General features: G+C 41.0%; 1 protein-coding gene across 1 annotated transcript in view; it reads right to left on the minus strand.

Annotated features, from left to right (window-relative positions):
• Nucleotides 1-13,338, minus strand: part of Slc35f1 (solute carrier family 35 member F1) — a 408,594-nt gene that overhangs the window by 33,358 nt on the left and 361,898 nt on the right. Inside the window, exons 5-6 of the mRNA XM_060373138.1 lie at nt 10,876-11,032; nt 8,903-8,955 (exon numbers count right to left, since the gene is read on the minus strand). Coding sequence (XP_060229121.1) covers nt 8,903-8,955; nt 10,876-11,032 — 210 coding nt within the window. The remainder of the gene's footprint in view (nt 1-8,902; nt 8,956-10,875; nt 11,033-13,338) is intronic.

Here is a 13,338-nt window from a genome sequence, read left to right on the forward strand (position 1 = left end):
TTCTTAGTTACTGGGCCATTTCTCTTGTCCTAACATTTTCATCCTCTTAGATGTTACTTGTAAAGCAGGAATAAAATATATCATGTATTGCTCTCAATGGTAAACTACATAGGTATTGAAATTAAACAACCCGGACTTGGATTACCAAACTGGTCTTAACTATGTCTTTGGGCAGACAATGTGATTGCTTTGAATAGAGGAAATATGATAATTTCTTTAAAATTACTGAATTCTGCTCATCTCTACCCCTAAGAAATTGAGTGTTATCCTTCTTTCAGCCTTTTGCGGCTACTGCAGACTCTAGGCATGCCATTTTTAATACTATTTCCATGAGCAAACATTTTTGGATGGATTATAGCAGGGCTTTATAAGTAATTATAGACTCTGTCTTTTCCCAGGTGTTAATGTGATACATATTCATAAAAATGATGCTCATTACTCTGCCTTGAAAGTACAAGACATGATACAATTCATTGCTTCTGTAGGCATTATAAGTAACCTTTCTAATGGAATCTTGGGTTAAACCTGTCTCAGGTAGGATGTAGCACCTCGCTTCCTTTGAGTCCTGTGAGTTCAGGGGACTGAAGAAGAAAACAGGAAAAAAGTTAGAAGCCCTCCACAGAGGGCCTCTGAAAGACTCTGCTCTGCAGACTATCAAAACAGATGCTGAGACTTATGGCCAACTGTTGGGCAGTGTGCATGGAATTTTATGTAAGAAGTGGGAAATAGTAAGATCTGGAGAGCACAGGAACTCCACAAGGAAAGCAACAGAACCAGAAATTTGAACACAGGGGTCTTCCCAGAGACCCATACTCCAACCAAGTATCATGCATGGAGATAACCTAGAACCCCTGCACAGATGTAGTCCATGGCAGTTTAGTGTGCAAGTGGGTCACATAGTAATGGAAAGAGGGACTGCCTCTGACATAATCTGATTGGCCTGCTCTTTGATCACTTCCCCCTGAGGGGGGAGCAGCCTTACCAGGCCACAGAAGATGACAATGCAGCCACTCCTGATAAGGTCTGATAGACTAAGAAGGAAGGAGAGGAGGACCTCCCCTATCAGTGGACTTGGGGAGGGGCATGGGTGAAGAAGGGGGTGGAAGGGTGGGGTCGGCAGGGGAGGAGGGAAGGGCTTATGGGGGATACAAAGTGAATAAAGTGTAATTAATAAAAATAAAAATAAATAAAAAAAGAAGACCAGTGAGTCCTCTAGAAAGGAATGTTTCAGTCCTACAAAGGATACTAAAGGGCACAGAGCTTTTTCAATGTTTCTCATGCCAAGTTTAAGAAAAGCAACATCAGATTCACATACAAACCATAGTGAATTTTAAGCAAACAGTCCAACAGCCCCCTCTAGTGTGGTGGACATGTCCTACACTCTGAACAAGATGATGTCTCTACTTTCTGAGTTTAGTGAACTAGGAGACCTCACTGTGTGTGTATATTCTGCTAAGATACTAGCAGGCAGTATATGGCTCTCCATAAGAAGATGTGGCTCTCCCCACATCCTCTGCAGCATGTATTGACACTTGAGTTTTTGATCTTGGCCATTCTGATGGGTGGAAGGTGAAATCTCAGGGTCATTTTGAATTATATTTCCCTGATGACTAAGGACGTTGAACATTTCTTTAAGTGTTTCTCTGCCATTCTACATTCCTCCTCCATTTCTGGTGGGAATGTAAACTTGTACAACCACTTTGGAAATCAATCTGGCGCTTTCTCAGACAATTAGGAATAGCACTTCCTCAAGATCAAGCTATACCATTCCTAGGCATATATCCAATAGATGCTCAAGTACACAACAAGAACAGTTACTCAGTCCTGTTTGTAGCAGCTTTATTCATAATAGCCAGAACCTGGAAACAACCCTGATGTCCCTCAGTGGAGGAATGGATACAGAAATTGTGGTACATTTACAAGATGGAATATTACTCAGCAATTAAAAACAAGGAAATCATGAAATGTGCAGGCAAATGGTAGGATCTAGAAAAGATCATCCCGAGTGAGATATCCCAGAAGAAGAAAGACACACATGCTATATACTCACTTATAAGTGGATAGATATTAGACATATAACATAGGATAAACATACTAAAATATGTACAACTAAAGAAGCTAAGAAAGATGATGATCAGTGGGGAATATGATCAATCCTCACTCAGAAAGACAAACAGGATGGATATTGGAAGAAGGAGAAAACAGGGAATAGGACAGAAGCCTACCACAGAGGGCCTTTGAAAGATTCTACCCAGCAATGTATCAAAGCAGATGCTGAGAATCATAACCAAACTTTGGGCAGATTCAGGGAATCTTATGAAAGAAGGGGGAGATAATAAGACCTGGAGAGGACAGGAGCTCCACAAGCATGGCAACAGAACAAAAACTAGGCACAGGGGTCTTTTCTGAGACTGATACTCCAATCAAGGGCCATTCATGGATATAATCTAGAACTCCTGCTCAGATGTAGCCCATGGCAGCTCAGTCTCCAAGTGGGTTCTCCAAGGGGAACAGGAACTGTTTCTGACATGAACTCAGTGGCTGGCTCTTTGACTCCCCCCCCACCACCACCACCGTGGGAGGAGCAAGCCACAGAGGAAGATAATACAGCCAGTCCTGATGAGACCTGATAGGCTAGGGTCAGATGGAAGGGGAGGAGGACCTCCCCTATCAGGGGACTTGGAGAGGGGAAAGGGAGGAGACAAGGGAGGGAGGGAAGGAGGGAGGGTGGAATTGGGAGACAATGAAGGAGGGGGCTACAGCTGGGATACAAAGTGAATAAACTGTAATTAATATAAAAAAATAAAAATTTAGTAAAAGCAAACAAACAAAAAGAAGTTTTAATTCCACAGAGAGAGTTAATTTCCTTGTGCTTGGGTTCCATGCTACTTATAATAGATTTTCCATTTAACCAGCTTACAAAAACTATTTAACAAACACTAGATAACATATGACTAATACATAAAAGACAAGAATTAATTCAGTATTCCTTAAGAAATCTGCCATTAAAAGATTGGGAAAAAGAGCTACCCTTAAATTATTCCACTGAAGATAATGAAATTTGGGTAGAACATAGTCCTTTCTGTGGCATCATTGACTTAGCCCATGACTGAATAATGAGTTAGGATGAGTGCTAGCAAGTTCTAGAATTTTACCCTTTCATTGTATTGTCTGCTTAAACATACATGGATGCTGACTTGTGGGCTTTGATGATTTGTACTCCCTCTGTTTTTTTTCAAGTCATCCTTCATTGAGAATCTAGTGCACCATGGGCCCTCTGCTCTTGGCTGGGAATCAGACAAAATGGGTGATAGACAAAAAGCTTAGAGCTGCTCATGGTGAAGAAATAAAAGGTTTCCTGGAGAGAATGGCTAAGGTTTGCTTTAGGAAGGATGCTCACCTAAGGCTGCTCTGCCAAAATGACACTTGCTTTGTATGCTAAAGACTAGCAGGAGATTAGAGGAGGCGTAGAAAGACTATTTTAGGCAGAGATGTTGTCACCTGAAAAGATTCTTTTTTGGTGGGGTGTTTTGAGGCAGAGTTTCTCTGTGTAGTTCTTGCTGTCCTGGTACTCAGGCTGGCTGTGAACTAATAGAGATCTGCCAGCCTCTGCCAGCCTCTGCCAGCCTCTGCCAGCCTGATTTCTGGGATTAAAGGGATGCACCACCATGTACAGCCTCTGAAAAGATTCTTAGGAAGGAAAAGTTATGGTTTGTTCTAGGGGATTCCAAAAGCCAGAATGACTGAATTGTAAGAATGAAGTAGAGAAATTAGAGTGGCTGCAGATCAGAGCTCTATGTCTTGGAAAGAAATCTGCAATCTGTAATTGCAGTAGGAATTCCCTGAACAGCTTGCAGTAGTGACCTAATATAATGTGATGTACACTCTAGGAAGATGACTTTGGCTACGCTTTGAAGGAGGGATTGAATGAGGAAAGCATGAGGAGAGAGTTGGGAGAAGAATAGCATCTATATCTAGGCAAGAAAAGCCAGTGGTTCACTTCAGGAAAACAAAGGCTGGGCATGTGAATACTGGGCCAACCTGTTGATGGTCTGGGGTTAAGCAATGGGGGAAAGGAAGGCGTCAAAGAGGCAACTGGCTCTCTGTTGCAGCAAATGGGTGAATTGTGGTGCCATGTTCTGAGATGGAGAGAGCAATGAGAGGATGGCAATGAGTGGTGTTTCAGTGGTCGTGAAACACCACTTGAACATGCTTGTTTTAGGTCATCGTTCATCATTTGTGTCCATCTGTGTAGTGGAATTGTGGATGCATCATGAGCAGGCTCAGGAAAGAGGCACAGCTTTTGAACATTTGCTGACCTACGCAGAGTAGGAACGCAGCTATATCGCAGACCATCATCCTGGTAATGGAACCAAGTCAGGATGGTTCTAGTTTAAACACTTGAAGTGTGTTAGATGTGGGTGTTAGAGTGAAGCATACACACCATCATAGTTGATTGCTCTTACTAAGCCAGCTAGTGCTTGTGTGTACACAAATGGACACAGTGCAGTCAAATGGACACAAGGTTAGACAGAGCTGGAATGACATACTGCCACTTGCACCATCTGCTGCTTGTTAACGGACATTAGCAGTTCCCCCCAAGACCCTATTTGCTGTCCATGGAGAGTTTTCAATCACTAGACACGGTCAATCACATGAACTATTTGTGGCTAACAACTACATAATGGTTGCATTAAGCACATTTATAAACCATTTCTCATTATGAAATATACTTTCTCACCAAGTTTAGACTTCATATTCTCTTGTTCTCATGTGCTGGAGATATTTAAGTTGGAGAAACTAAAGATAACACTAGAGGCTAATCCTTTTGTGGTCTTCATTGTGTGTCACTGGTGGTATATGCATTAGCTCATCTCAAACGCAATGGAATGCCATTGAGATAGGTAGGAGATGGCTCATTGAGTACCTTGGTCAAGAAACACACCTCATACCAGACTGAACAGAGAAAACTTGTTAATGGAACGCATGCTACCAGTGTATTTGAACAAATGACAGTAGAAACAGAATTAGAGAGGCAAGTGGAGATTAGAAATAGCTAAAAATTTCACTCCATGATGTAGAGAAATAAAGGCAGGAGCCGTATTACCTAAAGACAGAAATTTGAGGAGCACCACAGAGGTAGATCACAGGGAGACTCAGCTATCTCTAAAGGTCTGACCACAATCAGTATGGAATAAGGAAAAACACTTGCTTGCTTTCTCCATCTTTCCCTCTCATCTCTGTCTACTACTTCTCAGTGACCAAATCTGCCCAGATGTGTATGTGAAAATCTGTGTGTGCAGAGCAGGAAGTGGAGAAAACATTGATTTGTAAGAAAAAGGCCAAAGAAACTGCCCTCGGATTTCATGGCCAGTCTGACTGAATTCTGAGTACATGCCATCAATGTCTATTGCTGAGTTATTCTGAAGATAAAGGGAGAAGGAACATCCTGTTTGATAAGTGACCATTTCATTCTGTGTACATGAACACATGTGTACATAGAGTGTGTGTCTGTGCTGCGTGGATTTTATCTCCTCTTTTCCTTTAAGGTCCTACTAGAGTTCTGTCTTTCCCTTGTACACACTAGACTAAGGCATTTTTGTTAATAATAGCAAGATAAAATGATGTTTCAGAATATATGCATTAGGCCAAACCTATATAGATCACTGGACTATCTGAATATGCTAAGACAGTGCAAATTAGTTCTATCACAAGAAACTGAAAACCTAGTCAAGTGATCTCAGAAACTTAGGCATAAGTTTCAACATCATACATTTGGTTGTATGCCTGTGTATAAACATTCTCAATCTCTTTCTCTCACCCACCGTGTGTGTGTGTGTGTGTGTGTGTGTGTGTGTGTGTGTGTAAATCAAAGATCAGCATCATATGTTTTCTTAGTCACTCTCCGATTTATTTTTTGAGACAGAAAGTAAGGAACTCAGAGCTCACCAAATTTAGCTAGACTAGATGGGTGACAACACATCAGGATCTATCTGTCTCTGCCTCTTGGGATGTTAGAATTACACACGCTGTCCACCATGCCTGGCTTTTTACCTAAACTTTGGGGGTCCTCAGATTCTCATACTTTTTCAGCCATCACTTTGCCTACTGAGCCACCTTTCCAGCACTCTTCAATGCTGGAAGTTCAACTGGGAACTCTCAATAAAGTTCCAAGGGAACTCTCAGGACTTCCCTGCTCTGTGACCACATGATCTCATCACCAGGTAGGGAAAAAGAACAGAAGATCAAAAGTGAAACGGCACCCCATGTAAGCAAAGCTATGTCTACTGACTTGCCCCGAACATCCTTTCCTCCACATCTGGCTATCACATCAGCTTACGATTGTTCATATACCCATTAACACAAAAGGACACATGAGATAATAGAAACATTAAGTTTTTCAGTAGACTTCTGGCTGTGGGCCTAACCCTCTTAGTTGAGGGAGGACAGATTAGCTGTATTAAGTCCTATGTTTTACTTGAGCTTACTGATTAAACCATCACAAGTACTCTACTCTGCTAATTGAGTAAAACAAAGGGATACAAACAATGACAAACGTTATTTTCTTGCTTTTAGTCACTCTCTCTTGAAATCAGTCCACACTGTATAAAAAGAATAATCTATTAAAAATAATCAAATAATCTTCATATACAGAAAATATAAAACACTTTTTTTTTTTTTTTTTTTTTTTTTTACTACTTTACCCCTTGGAGGGCGGGAGCTGGGAATATTCTCTACACTGATAACATAGGAGCTTCCTCAGAGGTTCTGTGAGGTGAATTAGAGTTGTAGACAAGAAAGGGGTAGGGGGAAGTTATTGACAGATCATGGCAAATAAAGACAGTTTTGTAGTCCATCTTCCCTTGTGTGTGTGTATGTGTGTGTGTGTGTGTGTGTGTGTGTGTGTGTGTGTGTTTACTGGGAACTGATCTTGGGGCCTTGGTTGACCTCCTGAAGTATGTAGGGAATGGTAACAGGATGTTGACCTCTACTCATGTTTCCCTGCCTCTTTGGTCCATGAGCGTCAGTGTCTGCTCTGCCATTTCTCAGTTCCTCAGAAGACAGCACAACCTGGTCTCCAGCCTCTGCTATGGCTGCCACTGCTTCCTTTTGGTGGTTTGACTCTAAGAACAGAGAGACCCATCTCTTCTGCTGTCATCCATTCATCTGCTCACTTAATGATCATTGGCTTACTGAATGTCACATTCCCGTGCTTATGTCTGAGCTAGACAACCAGACCATATAGCTGATCAGAGTGAGCTTACAGGGACAAAGGTGACTGAGGTATAAAATCTCTAATCCAAGCAAGCAAGTGCTTCAGAAAGAAGGAAAAAAAAAAGAATATTTGATCCTATACCTGCGCCATTTTAACCTTACTTCTAACCAGGAATTAATTTGATGGACTGGTGATATGTTCTTTTTACACAGCCTTCATTATCTTGGGCTGCAGAGGCCTGACATCTTAATAGTCATATGAGAGCTTAGGATAAAACTACCTTGTGTCGGCACATTTAACTAACACTGAATTATAACAGTCTCAGTGGCACGCACAGGACATTTCCCTAATGAGAGGACAAATTCCTTTTGATTACTGCCATTACCATCAATATTGAATTAATTGATCCCCACACCACTGTCTGTGACATGCTAAGAAGCATGAGTCACATTGTTTCAGAGTCCCGGCTTCAAGAGTCACAAAGGCACATGCTTCTGGCCCTTGCGGCTGGTCTCTTTCCCAACTGTTCTCCTTGCCTCTTTCTCCTCCCCCCTCTCTATTGATTCTCATTTAATTACATTTAATTACAGCATTCCCTATCCATACTTGAGAAACAAATGGAGGGTTCAGGCACAAACATAAGGGTGAGGAGTTAGCCCTTGTCTGAAGTCCCTGAGATAACCCACCCATCCCAAACTGTCACTCGCTCAGCCACCAGAGGGCATAATGTTGGTAGTAAAGCAGTTCTGAAGGCTTACAGGCTGGGGGGTGGGTCCAGTGGTGCAGGAAATATGGCCCAGATCTCTTTTTCAATGGAAAGGAAATACACTAAAGCCGTCGCTTATGCCAGAGATCCCTATATTGGAAGAGGTGAGATACCTGCAAAGCCCAAGCCTGATTTACATTCATTCTTTACACAGTTTTCTAGCTCTGCTCGATTGGGCCTAAACTCAAGCTGTGTTCACTGCTGGGATCCTATGCATCAAGATAGAATTCCTGAGTAAATTAAGAGGCTCTTCCTTTTAGGTCTTGCGGAATGACCAGTCATGAAAGAAGCACCAAAGAGCTGAAATCCACACCCTAAAAGTTTTTAAAGGGAGTGATTTTAGAAACAGGTAGACTCTAAGATGCCCTGGGTGTCTACCCAAGTAGTCAAATGCCTGTCTAGTGTTCCCAAGGCCAGTTAGAGATCACTTGACAATTTCTTAAGCCTAAGTGCTTCCTTCTGAAAGTGTTCCCAAGAGCCTTGAATGCCCATTGTGTTATTTCTTCTCATGCCTTTTGTTAAGTTCAGTTTCCCCGTTACCAAAGTGCTACTTTCTAATGAGCACATCAATTCTGTATTTCTTGACGGCAGCAAATTGCTCTTGCTTCTGCACTATACTGCCTTGGGCCTTTCTTTTCTGGTTGGTCTTTAACCTAATAACACACTTCTGTGTCTCCCATAAAACACCAACTGGCAGAAGCTCAAGCAGGAAATAAGATGATTCAGGAAATCCAGTCTTATTGTGTGAAGGACTTCCTAACATGGTAAGCTAATTTTTTTTTGTCCCTTGTCATCCTAAATCTCTTCCTTGTCTGTCCCATCCGTTCCTACCCACACAACTTCTCAAACACATTTCTCAGATTTACAAAAGAAAAGAAAAGAAAACAACAACCCAGAATCTTAAGTGAGTGGGTCCTTACCTATTTGCCAATCCCAGGGCACCTTTAACAGCTCCTTGTGTTCCATGATGGCTCTGTAGAGTCAAAGAAATGATGATCACACACACTTGGTTTCTTTTTCTGTCATTTACCCTATTTACACAAATAATAAAGCAACCAACTGAACTTCAAAATTAAATTGGTCCCTGTAGAGGCAGCCTGTGGTCTCTCCCTGAAAGGTCTTGTTGGGTGTGGCCAGCAGCAATGTGGGTCTGGTGGAATTTAAACCTCACCGTCCTCAACCAAACAGGCATTTAGGGGTTAGTTTCTTTTTGGTCATGTGTTTTTGGGAAAGCAAATGGCCAGATTTAGAAAACTCTGTGCTTACAGGTTTACTCACTGAACAATCAATAGAGCAGTGGGTCTCAGAGTTACATGATTACAGGCATTTGGGGAGTATTAATGCACTGTCTTGGGGATCTCCTCGCTAGACCTTCAGGTTCAGCAAAGCTTGGAGGGACTCGGAGATGCATTGCTGATGAGCACTTCTTGGGCGATGGGTGGCAGCCAGCAAGGGTTTGGGTCCAGCTGACCCTCAACATATCTCATTCACCATAAAAAGCCCTTCTTTGGCAGCAGCGCATTCCACAGAGCTCCATATAGCAATGGCAGAGTGTAACCAAGCAAAAGAGCAGTGGACCTCTGGCTATATATTTTGAACTTAATAATAATAATAATAATAATAAATGCATAAAATGAACCATCCATCTCTAAAATGTCGGCCATGCATAGTTGATCTAAATAATCCTTTTTTTCCTCTCACAAAGATAAATCAACAAATCTAGGAGATTCACAATGCCATCACAGTTTCATAATGAACCCCAAGTAAATCCCCAGCTTTCCCATTTCTGTGTCTTGCCTGCTGTAGAGTTTATACCAGCATTTCAGGTCACTTAGATTTTGAAGAATGTTCTGGAAACATCCGATATACAAAACACTTCAGGTAATACCAAAACATTTTTCTCAAGTGATTTCTGACAACAAACTTATACAATTGCGAAGAGTTTGTTTTGTAGAAAGAAATTTCATGGAATAACAGTTGCTTATTTGGTAAAACTACACTTCACTCCTCATATGAATTAAATATGCTCTTTACTGGTAGAAATTATGCTTCATCTACAACAAATTCTGAGGGGGTAGATAGTGCATTAAGGAATGACTTTTGCTTCAATTCTGGAAATATTGGAGATCTGGTGTATTTCGCTTTTTTGACATTTAGTGAATCTCAGTGTTATGTCCCTGCCTTTTTAAAGAAAAGAGAATGCTAAATTCTGATAGTTGAATTTGAAATATGCTACAAACCCATAGGCAATAAGGAATACCTAGAAAAGGGCAATTTTATTTTTAAAAATTATTTCACTTTATTTCATGTAATTGGGTGTTTTGCTTACATGCATGTCTCTGCACCACATGTATTCCTGGTAGCCAAGGTTACCAGAAGAGGGTATCCGATGCCCTGGGACTAGAGTTCTGGGTGGTTATAAGCCTCCATATGGGTCCTGAGTATCGAACTTAGATTCTCTGGAAGAGCCAGCCAGTGTTTTTTAACTGCTGGGCCATCTCTCCAGTAAAAGTCCAATTTTGAAGTAGGAATTTCTTAACAGCTGTCACTAATAAAACATTCCCTGCTTGAAGGGCATCAAATCATGACATTTGTGCTTCACTTATACCTTCTTTATAGATTATAGTTCACTCACTGGAGGAATGGGTAAGCTTCTAATTATCTCTTGAAAAATCATCCCCACATCTATTAAATGCTTTATAATAATTTATAGTACATTTATTTAGTGGAGAAGCAATTTACTAACAAGGATGTATTTTGCAGTTTGAATAAGATCTTTACGTGCAAGTTTGGTGATTGCATTTCTGCCTTGGTTTTTACACTCCAAGGGCAAAAACTGTAAAAATGAAACTGACTTCATATAGCCTTTATGTTTCTTGTTATTTTTACTCACAATTGAATTCCACTGAAAAATGCACCAAAGAGACCAATCATTCCCAGGAACTCCACTCGGCTCAGAGTTCGGATGATGGATTCTTCCCAGACGTTAGAGATTCCATACAGTGTGGCTCCTCCTAAGACCAGGAGGTCCCCTACCAGCTTATTCTCCCCTAGGAAACAAAGAAAGCAGATGGGTCCACAGGGCAATCTTGTTGACAAGAATCTGGCACCAGAAAACTGAGCTTCATTTGTCTATATTTTTTCTGACACTTTTATACAAAGCCCAACAGTTTCAAACCGAAATCACGTAGAGATTTTAAAATTATGTTTTCTAGATGTGCTGGGATATAAAAAGTTACCTATCATCACGGAACTGGAAGTTTTCCTTAAGAGTGAAGTTTTCTTCAGCTTAATTCTCCCCAAAGCTCATGTCTCTGTCTAGGAATGTGTCTGCAAATATATGCTAATATGTACACATATTAATTTTTGTTTCAGGGTATTTTCCATCTGTTCATTGAATCTGTTATGAACCCAGGAAGCCAGTTTTCACCCTTTTCTATGCAGAAAGAGAAGGTTTAACAGTGGTCAGAACTACGTTTTTGACCATACGCAAGATGTGCACAAGGAGACTGAAAGGATTTATAAGATTTCAACTTCGCTGACAACTTAAGAATGAAAAAATATATAATTCACCATAACATTAATAATTTATTTTTTCAAACAAAAATCACATTTTTTTTCAAACTCAGTTTGAATTGGTTCTGGTTTATGTACAAAATTTTAATAAATACTTTATCCTATAATTAGGCAAACTCTTCCCACTTCAAGTAATGTGGATAGAAGGATGAACAGGGAGAATGAGAGTAGGCAGTTGGAATGGCCTACCTCGTGGGCTCTCTATTCTAGTTGTGTCTGGCTCTGTGCATCAGGTGCCAGGGAACTATCAGCTTGGCAGACACACAGCTCTGGGAGAGCTGTGAAGGATGGGAAAGTTGTGCGCTGGGACAGTCCTCTTAAGGAAGAGACTCACTTAGAAAATCTCTGCATGCTGAGATGATCTGAACAACCCTAAGTCTGTAGAAGAAGGCAGTCACTGTTCTTTGGGGAGCTTGGGGCATCCTCCAGCTAGAGGGCTCATGAGAATTGAGGCAGGTCTGCGAAGGACTTCAGTATTTGCTCACTTCAATTTATATCCCTATACTGAATGGCATCACCCTGTTCCAGGGAACTTCTCACTCCTGATCAAAAGTGGAGGGAGAGAAAAAGATGGAGACTCTGAAAGAAACAGCTTGTTTGAGTTACTCTCAAGGGAGTGAGTTTTGGGAGGACATGATTTTTGGGAGGGAGGCCTGCAAGACTTGAGTTCATGGAGAGATGGCCATCACTCTTCAGCAGTGAGCAGAAACATAATGAAGCCCTGATGAGAAAGCAGACCTGGGGGAAAGTCCCTGGGCATCTCTGTTAGAGAAATTAAGGTTGCCGTGCTAGGGAAAGCTTCAGCAACTGATTAATCTTCATGTGTCAGCTATGGACGTATGAAAATCTTTGAACTTGATGAGGTCCATACCCAAAATTCTAAAGCACATGTTTTAAGTCTCATCCAGGAAACATTTCAGAATCTTGTAATGACAGAAAGTCTTTGTTATGCATATCAATTATTATTGTACTAGTGAAATATAGAATTGTTAGTTAATAAAATTAACTGTATGTAAATGGATTCAGGAAAACGAGGTCATAATGAAATATTTTGAACAAAAGGAACATCAGTCTATCTTTCAAGAGTCCTAAAACGTTGACATTGTTTTTAGTGACTAGTCTTGTACAGTTGTTTATCTTTGAAGATTTATTTTTATTCATGCGCACACATGGATGTCATATCTTTAGGAGCTGGAGATACAGGTAGTTGTAAGATGCCAGATGTGGGAGTCAGGAAACAAATGCAGATTCTCGTAAGGGCAACAAGCATTCGGCAGGGCCATACACGCAGCCCCACCCCATTTTTAGAGTTATGGCTGGTCAACTAAAGAGAATGAAGTTAAGAAAAGAAATCTACATTTGAAGGGTTTCATGGTATAGAATGTTCTATGGGAGGTGGCTGGCTGTGCCCATGATAGGCACTCTAGGGGTGTCAAAGTGAGCTCTCCCATGCCAGGAGCTTGGGCATCTTTCTTTGACCCTTGTCTGCATTAGGTAGACATGATAAGGAAGTTTCCTCAGCAGCACTCATTCTGGTACTTCATTCTGGGCCTAGACATGCTTTTACCTGAGAAGGTTCCTTCATCCAGGCTTAAATCAAGGAAGAATTCTTGGTGAGCAGAGGAAGAAACATGCCAACAAAGAAAATTAAAACTACTAACTATAAAGAGGCCAAACTCATTGAGAGTTAGCTAAAATCAATGTGTTTGGGGGCAGAATTGACAAAAATCTTAAGCTAAGAGGAAGCAGGATTTAAGCAATATAATAAAAATTAAAGTCA

This window comes from Meriones unguiculatus, chromosome 20, assembly GCF_030254825.1.
Source record: "Meriones unguiculatus strain TT.TT164.6M chromosome 20, Bangor_MerUng_6.1, whole genome shotgun sequence".
Classification (NCBI taxonomy): Eukaryota; Metazoa; Chordata; class Mammalia; order Rodentia; family Muridae; genus Meriones; species Meriones unguiculatus.